This window comes from Opisthocomus hoazin, chromosome 15 (assembly GCF_030867145.1).
Source record: "Opisthocomus hoazin isolate bOpiHoa1 chromosome 15, bOpiHoa1.hap1, whole genome shotgun sequence".
NCBI classification, from domain to species: domain Eukaryota; kingdom Metazoa; phylum Chordata; class Aves; order Opisthocomiformes; family Opisthocomidae; genus Opisthocomus; species Opisthocomus hoazin.
In genome coordinates this window covers 17,236,710-17,255,812 of record NC_134428.1, presented here as the reverse complement: position 1 = coordinate 17,255,812, position 19,103 = coordinate 17,236,710, and the positions used below count along the sequence as shown (strand labels likewise).

The 19,103-nt window shown below is 41.1% G+C and overlaps 1 protein-coding gene across 1 annotated transcript; it reads right to left on the bottom strand.

Annotated features, from left to right (window-relative positions):
- Nucleotides 1–5,691: 5,691 nt before the first annotated feature.
- UQCRC2 (ubiquinol-cytochrome c reductase core protein 2) lies at nucleotides 5,692–19,034 on the bottom strand. Its single transcript, XM_075436139.1, has 14 exons — nucleotides 18,875–19,034; nucleotides 15,978–16,070; nucleotides 15,711–15,860; nucleotides 14,482–14,546; nucleotides 13,439–13,495; nucleotides 12,962–13,086; nucleotides 11,448–11,545; nucleotides 10,951–11,008; nucleotides 10,694–10,789; nucleotides 9,603–9,802; nucleotides 9,247–9,327; nucleotides 8,641–8,717; nucleotides 6,765–6,918; nucleotides 5,692–5,936 (listed from the first exon to the last, which is right to left on the bottom strand). Exons 1-14 carry the CDS (start codon nucleotides 18,908–18,910, stop codon nucleotides 5,853–5,855), a joined length of 1,374 nt encoding a protein of 457 aa, XP_075292254.1. The 5' UTR covers nucleotides 18,911–19,034; the 3' UTR covers nucleotides 5,692–5,852.
- Nucleotides 19,035–19,103: the final 69 nt, after the last annotated feature.

Genomic DNA, 19,103 nt, shown 5'->3' with positions numbered 1-19,103 from the left:
GTTACCTTTAGATAGCAACTAAATTGGAATAACATCATTCTTTGTTCAGTGCATTGTTGTTCAAGGAATTTCACTCTACAAGTAACACAAAACTTCTAAAAGGCTTGAAATTAATTTGCCTTATTGTTTGCTTTTTGCTTGTCTTTATTATATAGACTAGTTACAAAGTGGCAATGGGCTAATCTCTGTGCTCTAACAATCCATGCAGGTGTTCATTTCCTAAATGCTTCAGACCTGAAGTATGCCCTATCAGTACTAACAGAATATTATGAGTTATTGAGGTTTCTCGTGGAACATCAGACACCTATATTAAGCTTGAAATTGGAAGCTCTGTAAATTTGACTGCTTCATACGAGTCCCTAGACTAATTACGTTAGACGCATGAACTACAGTTTGGGGATAATAGTGTGCTATGTTATTACCAAATATTAAATTGTCTCTAACATAGAAATCTATGAAGCTATGACTCGAGTGCAATGAAGTAATTTAGAAATTCACTGGCTGTATAGTGAAAATGCATATCTTTAAATTAGAACAAATTTCCCAGCATTGCCTTTATGATTTGGGCAGTCCTTTCTTCTCGCACCTTTTGGACAGAATTAGAATTCCAAGCACTAGGACACAAGATCTACTTGTTTGATGAAATAAAAACCATTGAGTGGAGTTCTTAACCTCTTTTTAGAAAAGGCTTTGCACTTTTAATCAAAGTATAAAAATCAGTGGAAAAATCCTGAGCATAAAATATAAATGGATTTGGACTAAGTACATTATAATTATTATTAATAATAATAACACTAACAATAATATATTAGGAGCTGATAGCTTTCATCTGTTCGCTAAAAAAAACCCCTATGGTATGCAAAAGCAAATATATGGTACTGATTTTGTTGCTGGTTTGGGGGAAGGGTTACCTCTATAATGTAAAAAATACAGAATATTAATCACTGAAACGAAGTAGTTCCATTTGCAGCAGTTTGAAAAAAGCAAGCTCCAAAAGCATTTTCAATAAAGGCTTCAAGAACAAGGAGTCCAGTTATTTACAGCATGTGATGTGTTTGATTTACTGCAGCAAATATTGAACAGCTTACAGGGGGCTGAGGGCTGGTAACAAATGTTGTCCCTGTGTAGCTAATGTTAGCTTTCAAAGACAAAAGAGACAATCTGAGCATGCTTCATGGAGCATCTAGATCTAACTCAGAACATTCTACACGCACAAAAAAAGCAAACAGCTGAATTTGTTCAATTCAGGTTTAGAATGAACTTACGAAAACTCTGTATTTAAGACCAAAGCTGTAAAATTTTGTGGAAAAGATAGTATTTTGTAGAAGCTGAGCCTCTTAATGATACCACAGGCAGCATGCTTATTTTGGCACTAACACCAATGTACAGAGCATGGAGCTTGAGAAAAATATGATGCACAAATGCACTGCTTAGGAGTTTTTCTAGCAGTGAAGTAAGTTTTCTCACTATGGACTTATTTTTCAGTTAAGTAAGATGAGTATTACCTGTACAACTTCACACTGGAACTTACAAGAACAATTTTACTACTGCTTATAGCTTGAAAGAGCTGGTGCTATTCCACTGACTTTAGTGGGGAGCAGGCAGAAATCAACCCAGGCAGTGGGAGGCACTAATGTCTTAAAATCCTACAGTTAAACTCACCAAACCTGGGCACATGTGCATGCCCGGTTCTCCATGCCAGCAAGAAGAAACAGGGCTGCTACGTGTGTTTCCTCAAAATGCCTTCACAGTGCAAGAGGTTATCTATCTCCACACAAACCTGCAGCGGCTGCTGAATGAAAATCAGTCACAGCACTGAGAGGTGAACCAAAGAGCTGGGTGGTTCAGACTCCAGATTGCGGAGCAGAGGAGCAAAATTATCTATGTCTGCTGTTCGGAGACGGCTTTGACATGCCACAACAGTGTTATCAGGACAGTGTGGGCAGAAAAACGGAATTCTGGAAGAATCTATTAAAAGCCAAGAGTGTCTTGCAGATATTTTAAAGCATAAGTACATTTAAGTCTATGCATTTTGAAACATGTAATTTGGGTGATTTCCCTTTTGTTTGAGGCTGAGAACATACACAAAACTGTTGGTAAAATGTTCTCTGTTGCTTTTTTGGTATCTGCTGTCCTGGTACTTGTTTCAGAACTTGTTGTTTGTACCGCAGTAGAACCAGTATCTTGTGATAAGCTGAAGTAGAGAGAGGGTGTGATGACGACAGAGTAGAAGGAGTAGTTGGTAGAAAACGTGAATGAAAAAATGGTAGTCAGTAGTTCAGGTAAACAGTTTTAAAGCCTGTAAATTTTTGCTAGAGGTATTTTTAACCCAAAAGGGCTAAGAAGAAAACAGAGCAGATGGAGAGAGGCTCCTTGCTCTGCCCAGTACGGCAGCAGACAGCTGTAGTGCCCGTTTAAACCCCCTGTGCTCTCCTGGTGCCGTTCAGTACGTGATGCTTACTGACCCTGCTCCTCTGTGCGCCTGTTTCTGCCAGGCTGCTGACACAGCTCTGGTCTGCTGCAGATGGATTCTGCTTGCCTTCTGCAGTCTCCAAAATTACAGGCTTCCCCAGTAATTGGAACTCCCCCCAGCCCCCAAAGACCATCTTGTTATACCCCATGGTATACAGAGGTGCTGGGGCTGCCGTACGCTGTTGTTCTTGGATGCAGTACTGCTGTTCGCAAAACTGCAGCTCAGTGCTTCCCACTGGCAGCAGGTCATAAGAACATTACTTGCAGCCTTGTCCCTTACAACAAACAAAATATCACCACTGCTTCCTGCTGAAACTCTTCAGTCAGATTCTGCACCAGCTCTTGCAGGCATCTCCTGCTCTTCCCCTGGCGTTGCTTGACAGTGTCTCGCAGCATGGCACCCGTTGGTCATTCTCGGACCGGGGGGACAGGCACCTGCCACCGAGGAGAGTCAAACCCTGGAACTCCCCAGGGCCCCAGACAGACACAAGGTGACGCGGCTGTCACACAGATTCTCCAACACCGGCCTAGGTAAACTTGGCAACAGTGGAGGAAGGGGCACGCTTGGCTCCGTATCAACAGGTGAACAGCAAGGTGACATACAAGGGTGGGCAGCAGGTATGCATAGATGGGGTATTCCAGCTGAGAAAGGTAGAGGGAAGCCGTGGAAAGATGCCAGCAGAACTGTTTGGAGTGCAGCTGTGTAACCTCAGCTTGACCTTCCTGGGGTCGGTCTGGTCCCAAGGAGTGCTCCTGATGGCGGCATTCACCGTTGTACCTTTGTCTTGCCTAAAAAACCCCATGAAATGGAAGGTAGTACTGAAAAGGTGTCACCAAAACCAGAACAATAGGCAATCTCAAGTTTAGCACGTTCACTTAGTAAAATCCCAAAGTAAGTAAGTGAACTGCAGCTTTCCTTAGTGTTGTGAAAAGGTTAGTCCTTAACAGAGCTAAAAAAACTTTCATGAAAAAGCAAAAAAAAAATGTGCATCCAGTTGGTTTGAAGAGCTGCTGAACACATGCGTTACATAGAAACGTGGAAGTGGTTAAGACTGCACGCTTTGTGACATGAACATTAAAAAATTGAAAAAGTCTCTTAAACTGATTGCTGTCAATTTATTTTCCTTGGCAGGTGATGTTCTAATAAAAATTGGACACGCTGACGTTTTAGGATGGACTCTGCGAGAGCTTAGGCAACTTCTGCACAAGATTCCTATAGGAACTGCTCTACAAATCAGAGTTTACAGAGACTTTGTTGAAGTACCTCAACACTGGCAAAGTGCAGTTAAATTAATTCCTGAAGTAAAGTTTCCTGTGATGACAGCAGAGTAAGAAATAGTATTGTTCATAACTAGAATTTCACACCTCACTTATTGTTCTAGCAAGAACGAAGAAACAGAGTAATAGCTTTTTCACTTTAGGGTAAAATACTCTAAATATTTATTTTTCTGAAATGGGAAACTGGGGTTTGAAAGGAACAAATACTAAAAGAAATGTTTACTTTTCTAGTTAGACTGAAGATAGGGTCAGGACAAACATTAATTTTAGACATGCCCCTTCCCGCCTCCACAGAGACCATGAGAAGTCTGGCTGGCAGCAGTGCCACTGGAGTCAAAGAGGCCATGTTGGTTTGTAATAGCCAAGGATCTAGACAATTACAAGCAGCTGATGATACCACGATGGAGCTCTTGCTACAACCACCTAAAAAGCTTATCTGGTTTTTGAATCAGTCTAACTACTGACAGTGGTTAGTGATTATGACTTTTAAAAAACTTCAGGAAAAATACTCTTCTTGTGAGAGCCATTGCATACAGAAGCTTTTAAAAATATATTGCTCTCACTCCTAAAGGTGGCTCATATAGCAAGTATAATTAATCTAGATGGGATACAAGGCAGTTACGAGTTTTTCCTGAGGCACAAAGCTTTAACAGAAAAGAAACCTCAGAGCTAGCGGAAGGAACAGAAGTATTAAAAGGAGATAATTAGGCTAGCACACCAGAAAGGAAATTCAAGCAGCAAGGGGCGTTCTAAGGGATTAAACCTCTAAGCTGATGTTTAAATAAATCAAATTATTTGCTATTCTGAAGAGCAGAAAAAGGATAGTTTGCTTTTCTGTTGACTGAATTATAACTTAGCTATTACTTTAGCGTCCAAAGGAAACGGTGTGCAAAGGACTATGGGCAGTAGTATTAGTTTGATATTAGAGGAGCTTCAGAACTAATGAACTTGTCTTTAGAACAAGTATTCACAAAAAAGACTCCGTGATTAGGTAACTAAGTGGCTATGGAAATGACTAATTGCTAAAGTAATATCACACTGTGTATTTTCAGCACAAGTGACGATGCTGAGGATGAAGATGACACTGGGTCCGGTAGCAATGATGATGTAGACTCGGAAACTTTTCAGTATAAATCTTCCCAGTCATATTGTTGTGAGTTCACTCGTAAGTTACTGTCAACATGCAAAATTTGCTAAGTGTCTGATACAAGCCAGACACCTGGAGTAGGCACAGACACTGGCTGCGATGCTGTACTTCACAATGATGTTGATACATTGGGCAAATCTGAGTTTGATGCTAGTGGTGTTGGACCTCCTTCATACTGGTCTGTGGAAAACGCTGAGACCAGTTCCTCTTCCTCCTGCCCTTCTCTGTTAGATACATCCTGTCTGGAAGAATTCGCCTTTGCTTCAGAATAGCTCAAAACTTGACTTCTTCAAAACCTACGTTTCTGAAGTTGTATCTGTTTTCTTTTAATACATGCCTAGACTTCCAAAAAATCCAAATGTCCTAAGATATCTGAAATTATCTATTATCTATATAAAGCTGGTTTAGCAATGCCCCCCTCCCCTCAAAGATATCTATCAATGCTATTTGTGGAGAAGACATTCAGAAACAGTACCTCTGCTACTCCCAGACAAGTAGCAGTCGCAAGCTCTAAGGTCTAACACATTCATCTTTGAAGGCGAGTTTCTTCATTTACTTGACACAAGGATGGTGCAGACAGTTTATCAAGAACTTTTCCTGAACATACAAGAATACATGGACAACTAGTGGCAATTACAGGATTTGTCTGCATCACGGTGATCAATTTTGATGTACCTATTTTTCACATCAACTAGAATTCACCTTACTTTCTCACTCTAGTTTTACCTTCAGTGCAGAGCCAGATATAGCAGCATCACATACCATTTTCAGAGGAAAAAACTCAACACAAAATGTACGAACTCAGCACTTTATTTCATGAGTGCAAGCCCACAATTACTCCAGATTAATTTTCTGATAGAACTGAATTCATAAATAACAAGTTAGTAGTAATTTATATAGGACATAGGTGACTTAGAGGTCAGGTCCATCTTGAATCCACATCCCTGTTTTGTTTTTACAACTCATCAAGAAAAGGAGTATTTCCCAAATCCCCACTAGCTGCCATTGATTTCTTCCCATTGACAAACTTCTTTGCAGCCTGAAAATAAATCAGAAATTTGGATGTAAGGAAATATTCACTACAACAGAATTTATCTTGCTGCTCATTGCCTCAGTTTCAGGTTATTACAGCAAACAAATCCCAACACTACTATAGTACATCATCAAGTTCCTTTTGGTGTCTAAACTCGCTTCTAATCCAACTCCTCCTTACTTTATAATCTAAACAGGAATGGCAGAATGACAGTTGTATATAAAAAGGCATAAACTCTTGAAAACAGTTGTTCCTAGAATAATTATTACACCACAAATACAGTGGATCTCTCCTTACTGCTAAATCTATTGCTAGTTGCTACTGCAACACAAATTCATGGCGACTGTCAAGTTTTCTACCTCAGAATTTCTGATGGATTTCTGTGTGAAGTTTGCTTCAAGTATAAGCAACAAGGTAATTCAGAATAGCAATGCAGTTGTGCTAATTTACCATTGAAAGCCTAACTGTTTTAATAAGCACACGGAATATTCTCGACTCGGGAATCCTAAAAGCCTTGACACAGAGGTGCCTCCACTGGAACTAATACCAAGTTTTCCGTGAATACTAGTTGGCAGTTTTGATAAATTTAAGTAGAATACATGAGAATTTCACATACTCCCAGCTACACTAGGTTTTACAGTGTACTGGATTAAAGGGTCTTCTGTTTGTAATAAAGACATCAAAAGGTGGCCAGCTGCGATTTGAAAATGAGTTGCATCTTTTTAAAGATAGTACACGTGTGTGTTTGTAGACACACACAAATGAGCACCAGTTTTGTATAAAAAAAAACTTGCAGTGACTAAGGAACACCTGTAGATGTGGATGCATACTTACATTCACAACATCAGCAGTGGCTACAGAGTCGATTTTTTGAGCCACAACAGATGGTGATGTGTGTGTGCCAGAAACCAGCGACTCGGAGCCAATTTCGTTCAGCAACCCTTCTGCCATCTCCACTGACATCAGGTATGTGGCTTTCAGCTGATTTCTGCCATCAAACAAAGCATTAAGGATGAGTGAGCATGTAAGTCCTGTCATTACCTTCCCCACCACCTCCGTAAGTGCAGTTGGGTTTTGGTGCTTTTTAAGTTTTCAGGATTCCTCTCTATTTTGAAATATTTTCCTTCTCAAGTATGGCAGGGTTCTGTAGTTAGAAAAGAGACACCCTGAACAGTCCAAGCATGAAAATGACAGGGTACTTGAACACCTGCTGCCTTGGAATGATCAGCTGCCCCAGAGAGTCAGAAGATCCCTAGCTCAGAATGCGTTTCTGTTTGAAGTAGCTAATGCAGGTACCCCAGGCATTAGACAAACTAATCCACCAAGTTTGAAGATTAGGTTTAGAACTAATTCCAGTTTCTCGTCAAGAACAGACATATGCAGAGCAATTTTGTTGTAAGTGACAAAGAAGCAACGAATGTAAATGGTTAGGCTCCTTGTGCAATAGTTCCATGTTCTGTTAAAAGAGAGCAAGTTTATACTGCTTTTTCCGTTTCACGCAGTCTCACTGCTACATATGAAAATCTTATTTTTATAAAAAAGAAGGATTAGCTTATAAGTCAAAATGGCAGAAAATGGTTTATTCCAATAGAATATGATCAAGTAGCTTGATATTTTTGACTGAATTGCAAGACTCTACAAATATTACTGAGCTTGAGTTTGGTTTTTGGGGGGTTTTTTTGGTCACTAAAGAAAAAAGAGCAATATATAAAATATGTGAAGCCATTCCAGAAGGGAAACTCCAAAAAAAACCCCCAAAAACCCCAGTGCCACAGCACGGTGTCTAACTCCCTAATACTAGGCAGCTTTGTTACCCAAAAAACCCCAAACCCCCACCACAAAACAAAACCCCCCTCAATACACAAACTAATAATGCCAAATATAAAGGCTAGAATTCACCATTTAGCTACTAGTGACTAAAGCACAACCAATCATGTCTAGGTTACCTTGTTTTGTGTAATCAAGTTTTATGTGGAGTCTTGTAAGTATTTTATATATGCAACAGATACTATTTTAATTTTGCTACTTGAGTGAGTCAGTACTATATTGTTGTATTGCACAATTAACAGTTGTAGAGGCTCAGTGCAGTTTAACACTACTTGGAGATCAAGCACCAACTAATGTGCACAACCCTCTATAAATGAGAAACTCTAAATCTTTGCTGGTATTACTACATCTCTAACAGCAATTTCCCCCCATCTCAAACACTCCTAGGGGCATGTATTTCAAGCAATTGGATGTAACATCACTAATTCTGTGCTTTACACTTGCAGACCCTCATTACTACTGCTCTTTGAAGATGCAGAAGATTGCATAATATAATTGTTTTGGGAATTGCTGCAGTGCGACTGTAAAGGGAATTACCTAAACAATGCAATTAAATATATCTTAATACTACAGAGTACGATTAAAATGACAGCATCTGCTGATACTTCCTAATTTCTTACACTGAAACAGTTTTCAGGAAACATTAACACTTAGCTGACAAGTTTTTATTAGGAAATACCACTAGCAAAGAATCAGTATAGCTTTGAAAAAAACAGTATTGACAGCACTTCAGTTTTAAGGCAGGAAAGTAAGCAGTTCCCCAGGGAAGTAATTACAGGACAATGATAAGCTTTGCTGTACAGAATAGTCTAAGTGTTTGACAAGTAGCTACATGTTAAGAAACTTCTCTTTACAACACACAAGACAGTTTTTATGCACTTACTTTGCCCTTGTGACATCGGCATCGGTAATGCTGCCCTGAGCAACTGCCTTTACCTGGTTCAAAGCAGCTTTAATGACCTGAGGAAAATTAAATCACTTCAGTATTCTTCCTGCATTAAATTTCAACATGTTACTTCTATCATCTGACATCTTAGAAACTTCAGGGGAGAGCAGCTGACCGTGTTAGGATTGTCTGCCTGAACTCAATTCTGAACAGCTTTATAACAAAACAAAAAACTACTAAATGCCCAAGGGAGACACAAAACCCAGTGTGGATTTAAACTGCAACACCACATTAATTGAGTTTCAGTTCTGCCAGCTTCAAGAGCCAGCATGTTCCTCATGATATGCTTAGGCTTACACATGTAAATCAGCAATTAGAGTCAGCAATTGAAGGTGTTTTACTAGCTTTAGTTCATATTAGGTATTTGTATTTTCCAGAAAGCAAGTCACACTCCCAGCTTACAGAGCTAGGTCATAACTGAACATGCAGCATTCTTATACACGAAAACAGATGAACTGGCTTTTTTTAGATTAATCTATCTCAAATCAAAAGACTAGTTTGAGGGTCATGTTGTTAATACTTAAATGCTAATCGACAACTCACCTCCCCAGCATTTGGGGCCTGGGATATGGTATAAATCCCAAAGAGTCCAGAATCAGAGTAATTAACATTAAATGCAGAAGCCTGCAAAACAAACATTATCACCAACTGTTTCTACTATCACAAGAACTCAGCATCAAGCACAGACAAATAATTACTATCAGGATCTAAAATACTGTAATTAAGGAAGCTAAACTCCATCTGTGCAGAGGAAAGATCAGATTGGAAGGCCTCCTCTGAAATACTGTTAACTTGTGCAAGAATGAACTAATTAAGATTCTAGCTGGAGGTAGTAACCTCTCAAAGGATAATATGCATTTTACTTAAAATATCAGAGCACAGTAACCCTTGGAACTTACGTCAAATAGCTGGGTAGTTGCTTTAGCAATACCCTGGGACAATTTGCTGGTAACGTTGCTTCCCCTCTTGATAAGGGGTCCAGCACCTAAAATGTGCTGCAGAACACTGAACGCATCTGCTTCTGCACTTCCAACAGCAGCTCCTTCTGTTACAATAGCAGCATGGACAAGGCTATCACCATTCTGTTCTCTGATTTCTCCTAAAACCACAACAGAAGAAAAGGTAATGCAGCATTCAGTTAGAAACTACTGTACGTTCAGAGGTGTGGAAAGGAAACATTTCTAGCCACAAGTTAGTTTCATGTGAGAGAAGCCAGGGTGTGAAGTTATTGCATGTCTGCTCAGGAAGACGGCAAGAAGCTGTTAGTAGGCTGTAGGTCACTTTAAAAGGTCCTTTATATTAAAACATTTTCTTGCAAGCACAAAACCAAGTACCTTACTGTGCTTTAACTGTACCTGACCCTGAACTGTACATAGTACAAGATGATAAAACTCAGCGAGTCTCCAAATAACAAATATCCATAAAAGCAGCGTACCTTCTGTTCATAATATTTATCCTGTTTTATAGAAACTGAAGATATTCCAGTCAAATATTATACGTTGGAAAATTTATATTTTTCCCCATCTGTTTACAGAGTGATCTGATACTCCAACTAAAGAATAGCTATTGGTATCAGTACAAAATACCACTCTGAAAGAGCTAAGTTTTTCATGAAAGATTTACAACATTCTAACAGTTCTTCTCTAAAAAGAAAGCCTACCACTACTTCTAGACAGTGCTTAATCTACTCTTAAGGGAATCTTCCCCAAAATGCCAAGAGAAGCCATATGCCAGTTTGTTTTTGACTTTATGGAATAAACGATCTTGCAGGGAAAGCTTTGTTGGAGATACAGGTTCAGTCTTATCCCAGAACTTTCCACGGTGATGAATAATCCTCTGTTTATTTAGATGAGAGATGCCTCTGAACTGCCACTTCCCACGTACAGCATTTAGTACAGCTACACAGTTTTCAGTTGCAATTTTGAATACTACTACGTTCACAATAAACAGAAAATCAGTCATTCAGAACAGACACAAGAAACACACTTACCCCCTCGATAGACAGCCTTTGCGCTAGAAATACCAGCTCCGCTTCGGATATTCAGAAAGTGCTCCGCAATTTGCTTTAAGTCAGAGTGCTTTACACCTGCAATACAATAGTTTATTCTGAACAATGTAATGGCATTGAAAAACTACAGCAGTTACATGAAGTGTTTTAAGTGTACTGTAATATTTTAGTTCTACAGAGAACTCAAATTTCTGCAGTAGTTTTCCCTTCTGAATTGCAGTGTCCATGAAAGTACATACCTATTCCTACAAGAGCCATTCTCGCACTTGTGAAATTGTTCTGTACAAAATGGTGAAGCTGCAACAGTAAATTCACGTTTTAGTGTATTTTGTATAAAGAACAAAAATGGCAAGCGTATTTCTGACATCCCATGTTCAGCCTTATGCTTTTTAATGCAGCAAACTCCAATGCTTCCAAAAGGAACTGCCTATAGAATAGCATTTTATGCATTCTCCAGTGACAACTACAAAATCCTTTTATACAAGAACACTTGCATTTCATTGACAGCCTTCCTATCAACAGAAAGCCACTCGCATTAACTACCTTTCTAAAAGTGAACGTGAGTTCTGTACCCAATATTAAAAGCTGCACGGAAATAAATTATTTTAACACCAGACTAATATGATAGTAAATACTGACTGTATATTTACTAAATTAATTTTCTCTCTCAAGTGTCATCATCTGTCCTTGATAGAGAAACTGAAATAGATTTATAACACAACACAAATAATCCTACCTGCTCAGAAGTAATTTTTCCAATAGTGTAATCTGGACAATATAAGGGGTTTGCCAGAGCATTCTTATAAGCTGCAGCATGCAAGTTTTCCAGCACTCCTAAGAGGAACAAAGTTTCAGTGATGATGATTAACGTAAAGGCCACTTTTAACGAAGATTATGAATGAAACTAAATGTTACCCCAGCGACAGAGCTTTAAGTACCATAAGAATAATCCAATACACATGGAAGTTTCATCCAAATCCTTGGGCAACAGAATCTGGTCTAAGCACTTCTATTCTTTTGCAACTTATTAAAAAAAAAAAAAAAAAAAAATCTAATCACTTGCATATGCTCAACACATTTTGGCCTCAACAGCAAGCTATAAATACAGTCAGTGTTCAGGGGAAGTGGAACAGTAGAAAACGACAACAAACCCCAACATCCTTTAAATTAGTTTCAGAATCATCATCTTCACTGTGAGCATCCCTTGTTCTTGAGCTTGAGAAAGAACAGGCTGTTTATAATACTATTTGTAGCTTTGTGTAATGTCTCATCTCTCTATTCAGATGAAGGATGCTAGTGACTTCCATTCCCTTCCTGTTAGTTTCTTCTTGCTACTCATTCCTGTTTGATATTCTCCTTGTATTTGTTCACACTCTTTCCTCAAGAGAAAGACGACATTCCTTTCTTCATAGTTCTGTTTCTGAACAGAACTGTAACTGAAAATATTAGAGTATCATGAAAGCAACCTGTAGTTGATACAAGGTTATCAAACAAAAATTGTTCTTGATTCCGATTTAAAAAAATAGTAGCACTTCAATATAAGCCAGAGATTTTCCAAAGCCTACATTGTGTTGTCACCTTTCATGGGTTACTAAGGTGGGCATGCTTCACAGGGTCGTACAAATTATGTTTGTTGTGCAGAACTACCTGGGTGAACTTGGACGACTAGAGTTAAGTAACACAAGATATATTGGAACAGGCTTGGTTTGGCTGAGGCTTTGTGTTCGCTTTTTTCTTTTTTAAAACCCATGAACCTAAATTTATAAACCTAAAACTGGAATCCATTTTCAATGCAATGAAAATACATATTGTTTTTATACCAAAATAACCATACAAATTCAAGAAGTCTTTTGTAGAGTACTGTTCCCACATGGATGAGTAATACCTAAATAGTGTTTTCAGAACACAAGCTGCTGCAAATATATTGTTGGCACCAGGCGTGACTTGCACATTCTTTGGTTGTGCTTCAAAAAATTTAAAAAGGTAAAATGGAGGCTGTCAAGAAGAATGGTTTAAACTGTCTTCATCATGTTACTTGCTAAACATTGTTACGCACAGGCTGGAAAAGCTTGTGGATTTATAAAAAAAAAAGTTCTGTAACAACAGAAAGACCACACCTATCAATGGGGAAAAGCTGAAAAATGAAATGGTCATCTGACAGAGCAAAAGGAAAACTCTATTTTTTCCAAAGTTTTTCATTTTTAAGAAACTCCCATGAAGCCAACGCAGTGGATCAGAAAATACACTTACCAACTTGAGGATTCTGAAATGCGATTGCTTTGTCAACTTTTAATTGTGGCTGAAGATCAGTTACTTCCCACGGTCTGAACTCTGGTGCTGTGGTAACATTAAGCAGGTACTCCATTACTGTATCACTAGGTAAAAAAAGTTACAAAGGCATTAAACACAGTAGAAGTAGCATGTATTTCTTCTGAAGTTGAAAGCAATTCAAATTAATCTGTAAGCAATACATTAACTACAAAATACATCACTTGAGCCAGAGCAGTTATTAACACTGCTGTAGAAAGTATGAGAATTCAACTTCAGTTCCGTAGCATTTGTATGCTGAACAACATGATACAGAAGCTAAATATTAATAGAGTAATTTACTGATTACAAAGGCATGAAGACAGGTATTACTCCTACCATACAAAATGATAGGTCTCTACTACAGAGCAGTTTGTGAAGAATGCAATAATTCAGTTTACAGCATATCTAGATACTTACACATAGTCACGCAGGCATTCAACAGAGTAAGTCATTTTCTCTCTTGTTGAGTACACGCTAAATGAGAAAAAATACAAAATCCATTTCAGCAGAGAAAACAGAATTGGATTTTCACACATATTCCCCACTGACTGAATTTGTCAGCAAGATATTGACTATAATATCTAGTTAACCTTAAATCTGCTTGAGATTACTGTTTAAAGGAGTGGTAATAATACACACATAGCAGAAACAGACATAACTAAAACTCCTATCTTAAGTATTCAAGTAATAGCAAGTGTCTTGTGACCATCATAATTTAAGATAGCATAAGATTTCAAGGTAAAACAACGAATAAGGCTGAATAGCAAAACGTGAAGAAAAATGTTAAACAAGGCAATTTAGAAATTACTCTCTTTGGGCAGAAAACATAGCTGGTCTCTTCCACTTGCTTCAACACATTTGTGATTAACAGGGAAAAAAAGGATTGAACCTCAAGTTCTATAAACCACTGCTTTTAACCAAATTCTGTATCAAACAATCTTACTGGATGATTTCAAGATACATTGCAACAAAGTAGGCACAGCGAGATCCCTCTTTTATTTCTCATAGCCTTGTTTTCTGGGCTTTAAACTCTCAAATCACGAAAGCCAACTACTGTCTGAATTGTTCCCCAAACTGCAGTGTGATGAGTTGTATCTATTCACAAAAGATGGAGCGGGGAGGTGGGAATCTACTGACTTCACAAAGTTTAATCTCAAAGGCTGAAAAGGCAGAAAGAAAATAAAGCTTTCTGGAGAAATTAGATTTCTTTCAGGTACACAACATTTGTATTTTGTTAAGTGGAAGGTGTTTCTAAAATACTGATCATGGCTGCACTCTTGAAACTTAACAGAATGAGAAGTACAGAAGACGTTCCTTGTCAACGTTCACCACTCAAGTACCATTACCACACTGAGCTTACCCGCCTACATATGTTTATGCCTATGGTTTTAAGTTTCCTTTAGTCAAACAGCTTGTTTGCATTTTACCAATACAGATTATCTGTGTATGTGGTTACAAACCTTAGGCTACCCCCGACAGCTTCAATGCCACGAGTAATCCGGAAAGAAGATGCTCCTTTAGTCGTCTATTTCAAAAAAAAAGAGCAACTTTAAATTCCAGCTATTTTAAGAAGAGATTTGCCTGAGGCTGATCAGTGCTTCGGCAAAGATGAAACAGTATCTGTTTATTCATTTATATGAGAGCCATTTTGAAAAACTGAGCCAGTTTACTGTATCTCTATTCCCAATTATTTCTTTCATCCTCTCTGATTTTCCACTATAATTGCTCATGTATTTTCTCCCCAGCTCCATTCTAGAATAATCCAGGTTTGCCTGAACATTTATTAGGATTCTTTGAATGAGGTAAGTCTGACAAAACCAGGGCAAGGAATGCCTACACACACTATTACGCTGACAGCTGTCTGTGGAAAGTAACTTTGGGCAGCATTTGGGAAGGAGGCAGTACGCAGCTGGGATGTTAGGGTTTCTTTCTGTCTGAAACTGATGTGCATCGAGCCCATACAACCGCAGCCAAAGACACGTCAGCGATGCTGTGCAGCTCTGTCACAGCCTGGCTGGTGTGCAAGAGGGGCTGTGTTTGCATCTCCAGCCACAGCGGGTCGAGCCCATGGGATGTCCAGCCCAGCGTTCTGTACCTGACAGTGGCTACAGACGAGGCTGTTTAATGTAACACCCCACAACCCATGCAAAGGTATTCTTGCAGTACCTACAGGAGTTACTCCTGTCAGCAGCTGTTTAAGGACCTGCTATCAATGAAATTGTCTGGTTCTTTTTTGAACCTCCCTAGATGTATCTGCCTCTGCAGCATCTCGTATAACAGAAGCTAGAAAGAAAACAGGAAGGAAAAACAAGCCGCTTAAAGTATCTTGGTGGCAGTAGTATGAAAAACTACTCAGAAATATTCCATACACACAGAAAACTGAGTTTGTAGCAGCCACCCAAATTAACTTTTACTGCAGCTTAAATAAAATGAGTTATGTGCACAGCTTAAACTATTTACATATCTATATCAAGACACCACTGGAGAGAATAATTCTAAAAAAATATCACCGCCTGTCTTCCGGGAAGTAATGTCATTTCTCCTGCACTTGAACCAGGTAACCAAGAATCAATGTACATTGTCTTCCACTTCTTACATTAAATTTTACTGTATCATTTCTCTTTGTAATCATAAACCTCCCACCATTTCATCTGCTGCCAACATAGTAACAAAGAGAATAAACACTTACCAAATTAGATGCAAGACGAAGCAAGTGAGCAGTTCCCAAGTTACTAGTGGTTTCATATCTGCTGCCTGCCTTAATAAACACACCAATTCTTGAAGCTGGAGAAAAGTTTTCCAGAGATGCAATAACTAAGCCATTTGGTAATTTTGTGATCTGTATTAGAAAATTTCATTTAGTCATCCACTGGAAGTACTGTCACAGTTCTGCTTTGACTGAGTTTTAAAAGATGAATAAAAAGAAGAGAGAAAAAATACCAGTATTCATACTGACCTCAAGATCCTCAGACTCTGGAGATAATTTCACTCGTTCTGCAGTTGCTGAAGCTGCAACCTTAGGAGCTACCTTAAGTGAGTAAAGTCTCTTCTAGAGGAGAAAACATAAGAGAATGAATTTCCTGAATTAGTTACTTTACACACTGAAAAAGCAACTAATTTTAAAGTAGAAATACAATGAACGACTTCAAGTCCCAGAGTAAAAACAGTGATTGCCTTCTTAAGTCCTCTGTTTTTTACATCACTGTCGGAACCTGTGCAATGACTTACACAAGGTCTCTGGAAGTTCAAGAAATAGCACTCTAAGAAAGCTTTCCCCCCCTCTTTGCTGCTGTGCAGTACGAATATCTTTCGATGCTATAGAGTCTGCAGGACCAATGTATAGCAATTAACTGAACAAACAGCTAGAGCAACCCGCATACGCAGAACACAACTTTGGAGATAACTTCTAATTTATTAAGTGTAGGCAGTTCAACTCCTAAAGAGTCACCTTTTAGAACACCAAGCTATCTACACTGACTGCTGCACACAAAGAGGACACGTATGCAAGTCCCTCAACTGCAGAGTAACGTCCAGAAGCAAGCCTTCAAACTGAAGAGATGAACATTGCAAGAGCCTTCCCTTCAGTAGCTGGCAACAGAAACAACAGGATTATTGATTCTGAATCTGAAATGCTATTCCCTTCCACCGTTTTTGGAACTTTCTTATACTTTTAAAATAAATTTATTTCACAGAATGGTAGGGATTGGAAGGGACCTCTGGGGATCATCCAGTCCAATCCCCCTGCCAAAGCAGGGACACCTACAGCAGGCTGCACAGGACCTTGTCCAGGCGGGTCTTGAATATCTCCAGAGAAGGAGACTCTACAACCCCTCTGCGCAGCCTGTTCCAGGGCTCCGTCACCCTCAGAGGGAAGAAGTTCTTCCTCATGTTCAGATGGAACCTCCTCTGCTTCAGTTTGTGCCCGTTGCCCCTTGTCCTGTCTCTGGGCACCACCGAAAAGAGTCTGGCCCCATCCTCCTGACACCCACCCTTAAGATATTTGTAAGCATTTGTAAGGTCCCTTCTCAGCCTTCTCTTCTTCAGGCTGAAGAAGCCCAGCTCCCTCAGCCTTTCCTCATAGCAGAGATGCTTCAGTCCCTTCATCATCTTCACAACCCTCCACTGGACTCTCTCCAGTAGCTCCTCATCTTTCTTGAACTGGGGAGCCCAGAACTGGACACAGTACTCCAGATGGGGCCTCACTAGGGCAGTGTAGAGAGGAATGAGAACCTCCCTCGACCTGTTGGCCACATTCCTCCTAATGCACCCCAGGATCCCATTGGCCTTCTTGGCAACCAGGGCACACTGCTGGCTCATGGTTAACCTGTCATCCACCAGGACACCCAGGTCCCTCTCCGCAGAGCTGCTCTCCAGCAGGTCCGCCCCAAGCCTGGACTGATGCATGGGGTTGTTCCTCCCCAGGTGCAGGACCCTGCACTTGCCCTTGTTGAACTTCATCAGGTTCCCCTCCATCCAACTCTCCAGACTGTCCAGGTCACGCTGAATGACAACACAGCCTTCCGGTGTATCCACCACTCCTCCCAGTTCTGTGTTATCAGCAAACTTGCTGAGGGTACCCTCTGTCCCTTCATCCAGGTCACTGATGAAGAAGTTGAGCAAGACTGGGCCAAGTACTGACTCCTGAGGGACACCACTAGTTACAGGCCTCCAACTAGCCTCTGCGCTGCTGATGACAACCCTCTGAGCTCTGCCATTCATCCATTTCTCAATCCACCTCACTGACCACTCATCCAGCCCATACTTCCTGAGCTTCCCTAGGAGACAGTGTCAAAAGCTTTGCTGAAGTCAAGGTAGACAACATCCACTGCTTTCCGCTCATCTATCCAGTGAGTCACACCATCATAGAAAGCTTCAGATTGGTCAAGCATGATTGGTGAATCCATGTTGACTACTCCTCATAACCTTTTCTTCTTCCACTTGCTTATACATGAAGAAGAGTATTTACTACTCTTCACATGAAAAAAATAAATTCATTACTATACTTCTCAAAGCAGAAACTGAGTGACAGAAACACTGCTGCTCTCAGTTGCAGGGATACTACTGACATAATTCCCCTTGCTTTGTCACAGACTCTGTTCAATGTATGAGTCTCGGAAAAACTCCTTTCTTCCCCCATCACAAATTTCTTAAGACACCTAATTTTAACCTCTAAGGCTACTTATTTATGAACTACTAGTGCGTGCCTAAAACTGACTTACAAACACACTGTGACTCAGAAGACACCATCCTACTCAAGCCAGCATTTCCAGCAGAGACCTAACACAAGGTATATGCCAGCTGTCTGCCGGCTCAACAACACTTTCTGCGGCAGAACAAGCCCTCTGCCCCCTCCACGGCTCCGGGACAAGCAGAGCCCCTCTTGCCAAGGGCACCACTTTGCCACAAGCAGCTGAAGCCTCCCCAGCGAGCAGCGATCCCCTCGCAGACCGCGCCTCCCCTCTGCAGCCAGACGGGCGGCTCCCCCTCGCCGGCCGCTCCCGGGCCAGGCCTCGGGCGAAGCCCCCGGCAGCCCCCCTCACCCGGCAGGAGCTCCCAGCCGCCCGGCCGCGCGCAGGCCGCCCCGGGCCCGGCCCGCGGCCTGTCTGACCTTCAGCCCTGCCGCCCCGCTCCGCCCGGCCGGCTCGACCCCGGCTCCGGCCCCCACTCGCGCCCCTCGCTGACAGCCCCACAGGCACGACCGCAGCCCGCCCGCCCGCCGCCCACCGGCCCGGGCTCGCCGCCCCGGGGCTGGCTGGGGTCAGGCCCGCCCGCAGCCACCGGGACCCGCACAGCCGCTGTCACACCGCCTGTGCCTCTCCCCCGCCACACGCAACACCTCCAGCTAGCACTCACCGAGAGAGAACGCGCGACCACCGGGAACCCCTTCATCCTTCCGCGCCGCTCAGCTCGGCCCCGGCGAGGAGAACAAGATGGCTGTCCCCGAGGAAGATTCTGCCTTCCCGGCACGCCCCGCGCCGCTTTGACTTTCTATCGCGCGAATGCCCAAACTCTACTGCTCGTGCTTATAATCACGCCTTGAGGACAGCGCGACACCTCGCGGGCCCCCGGGGCGGCTGCGCGC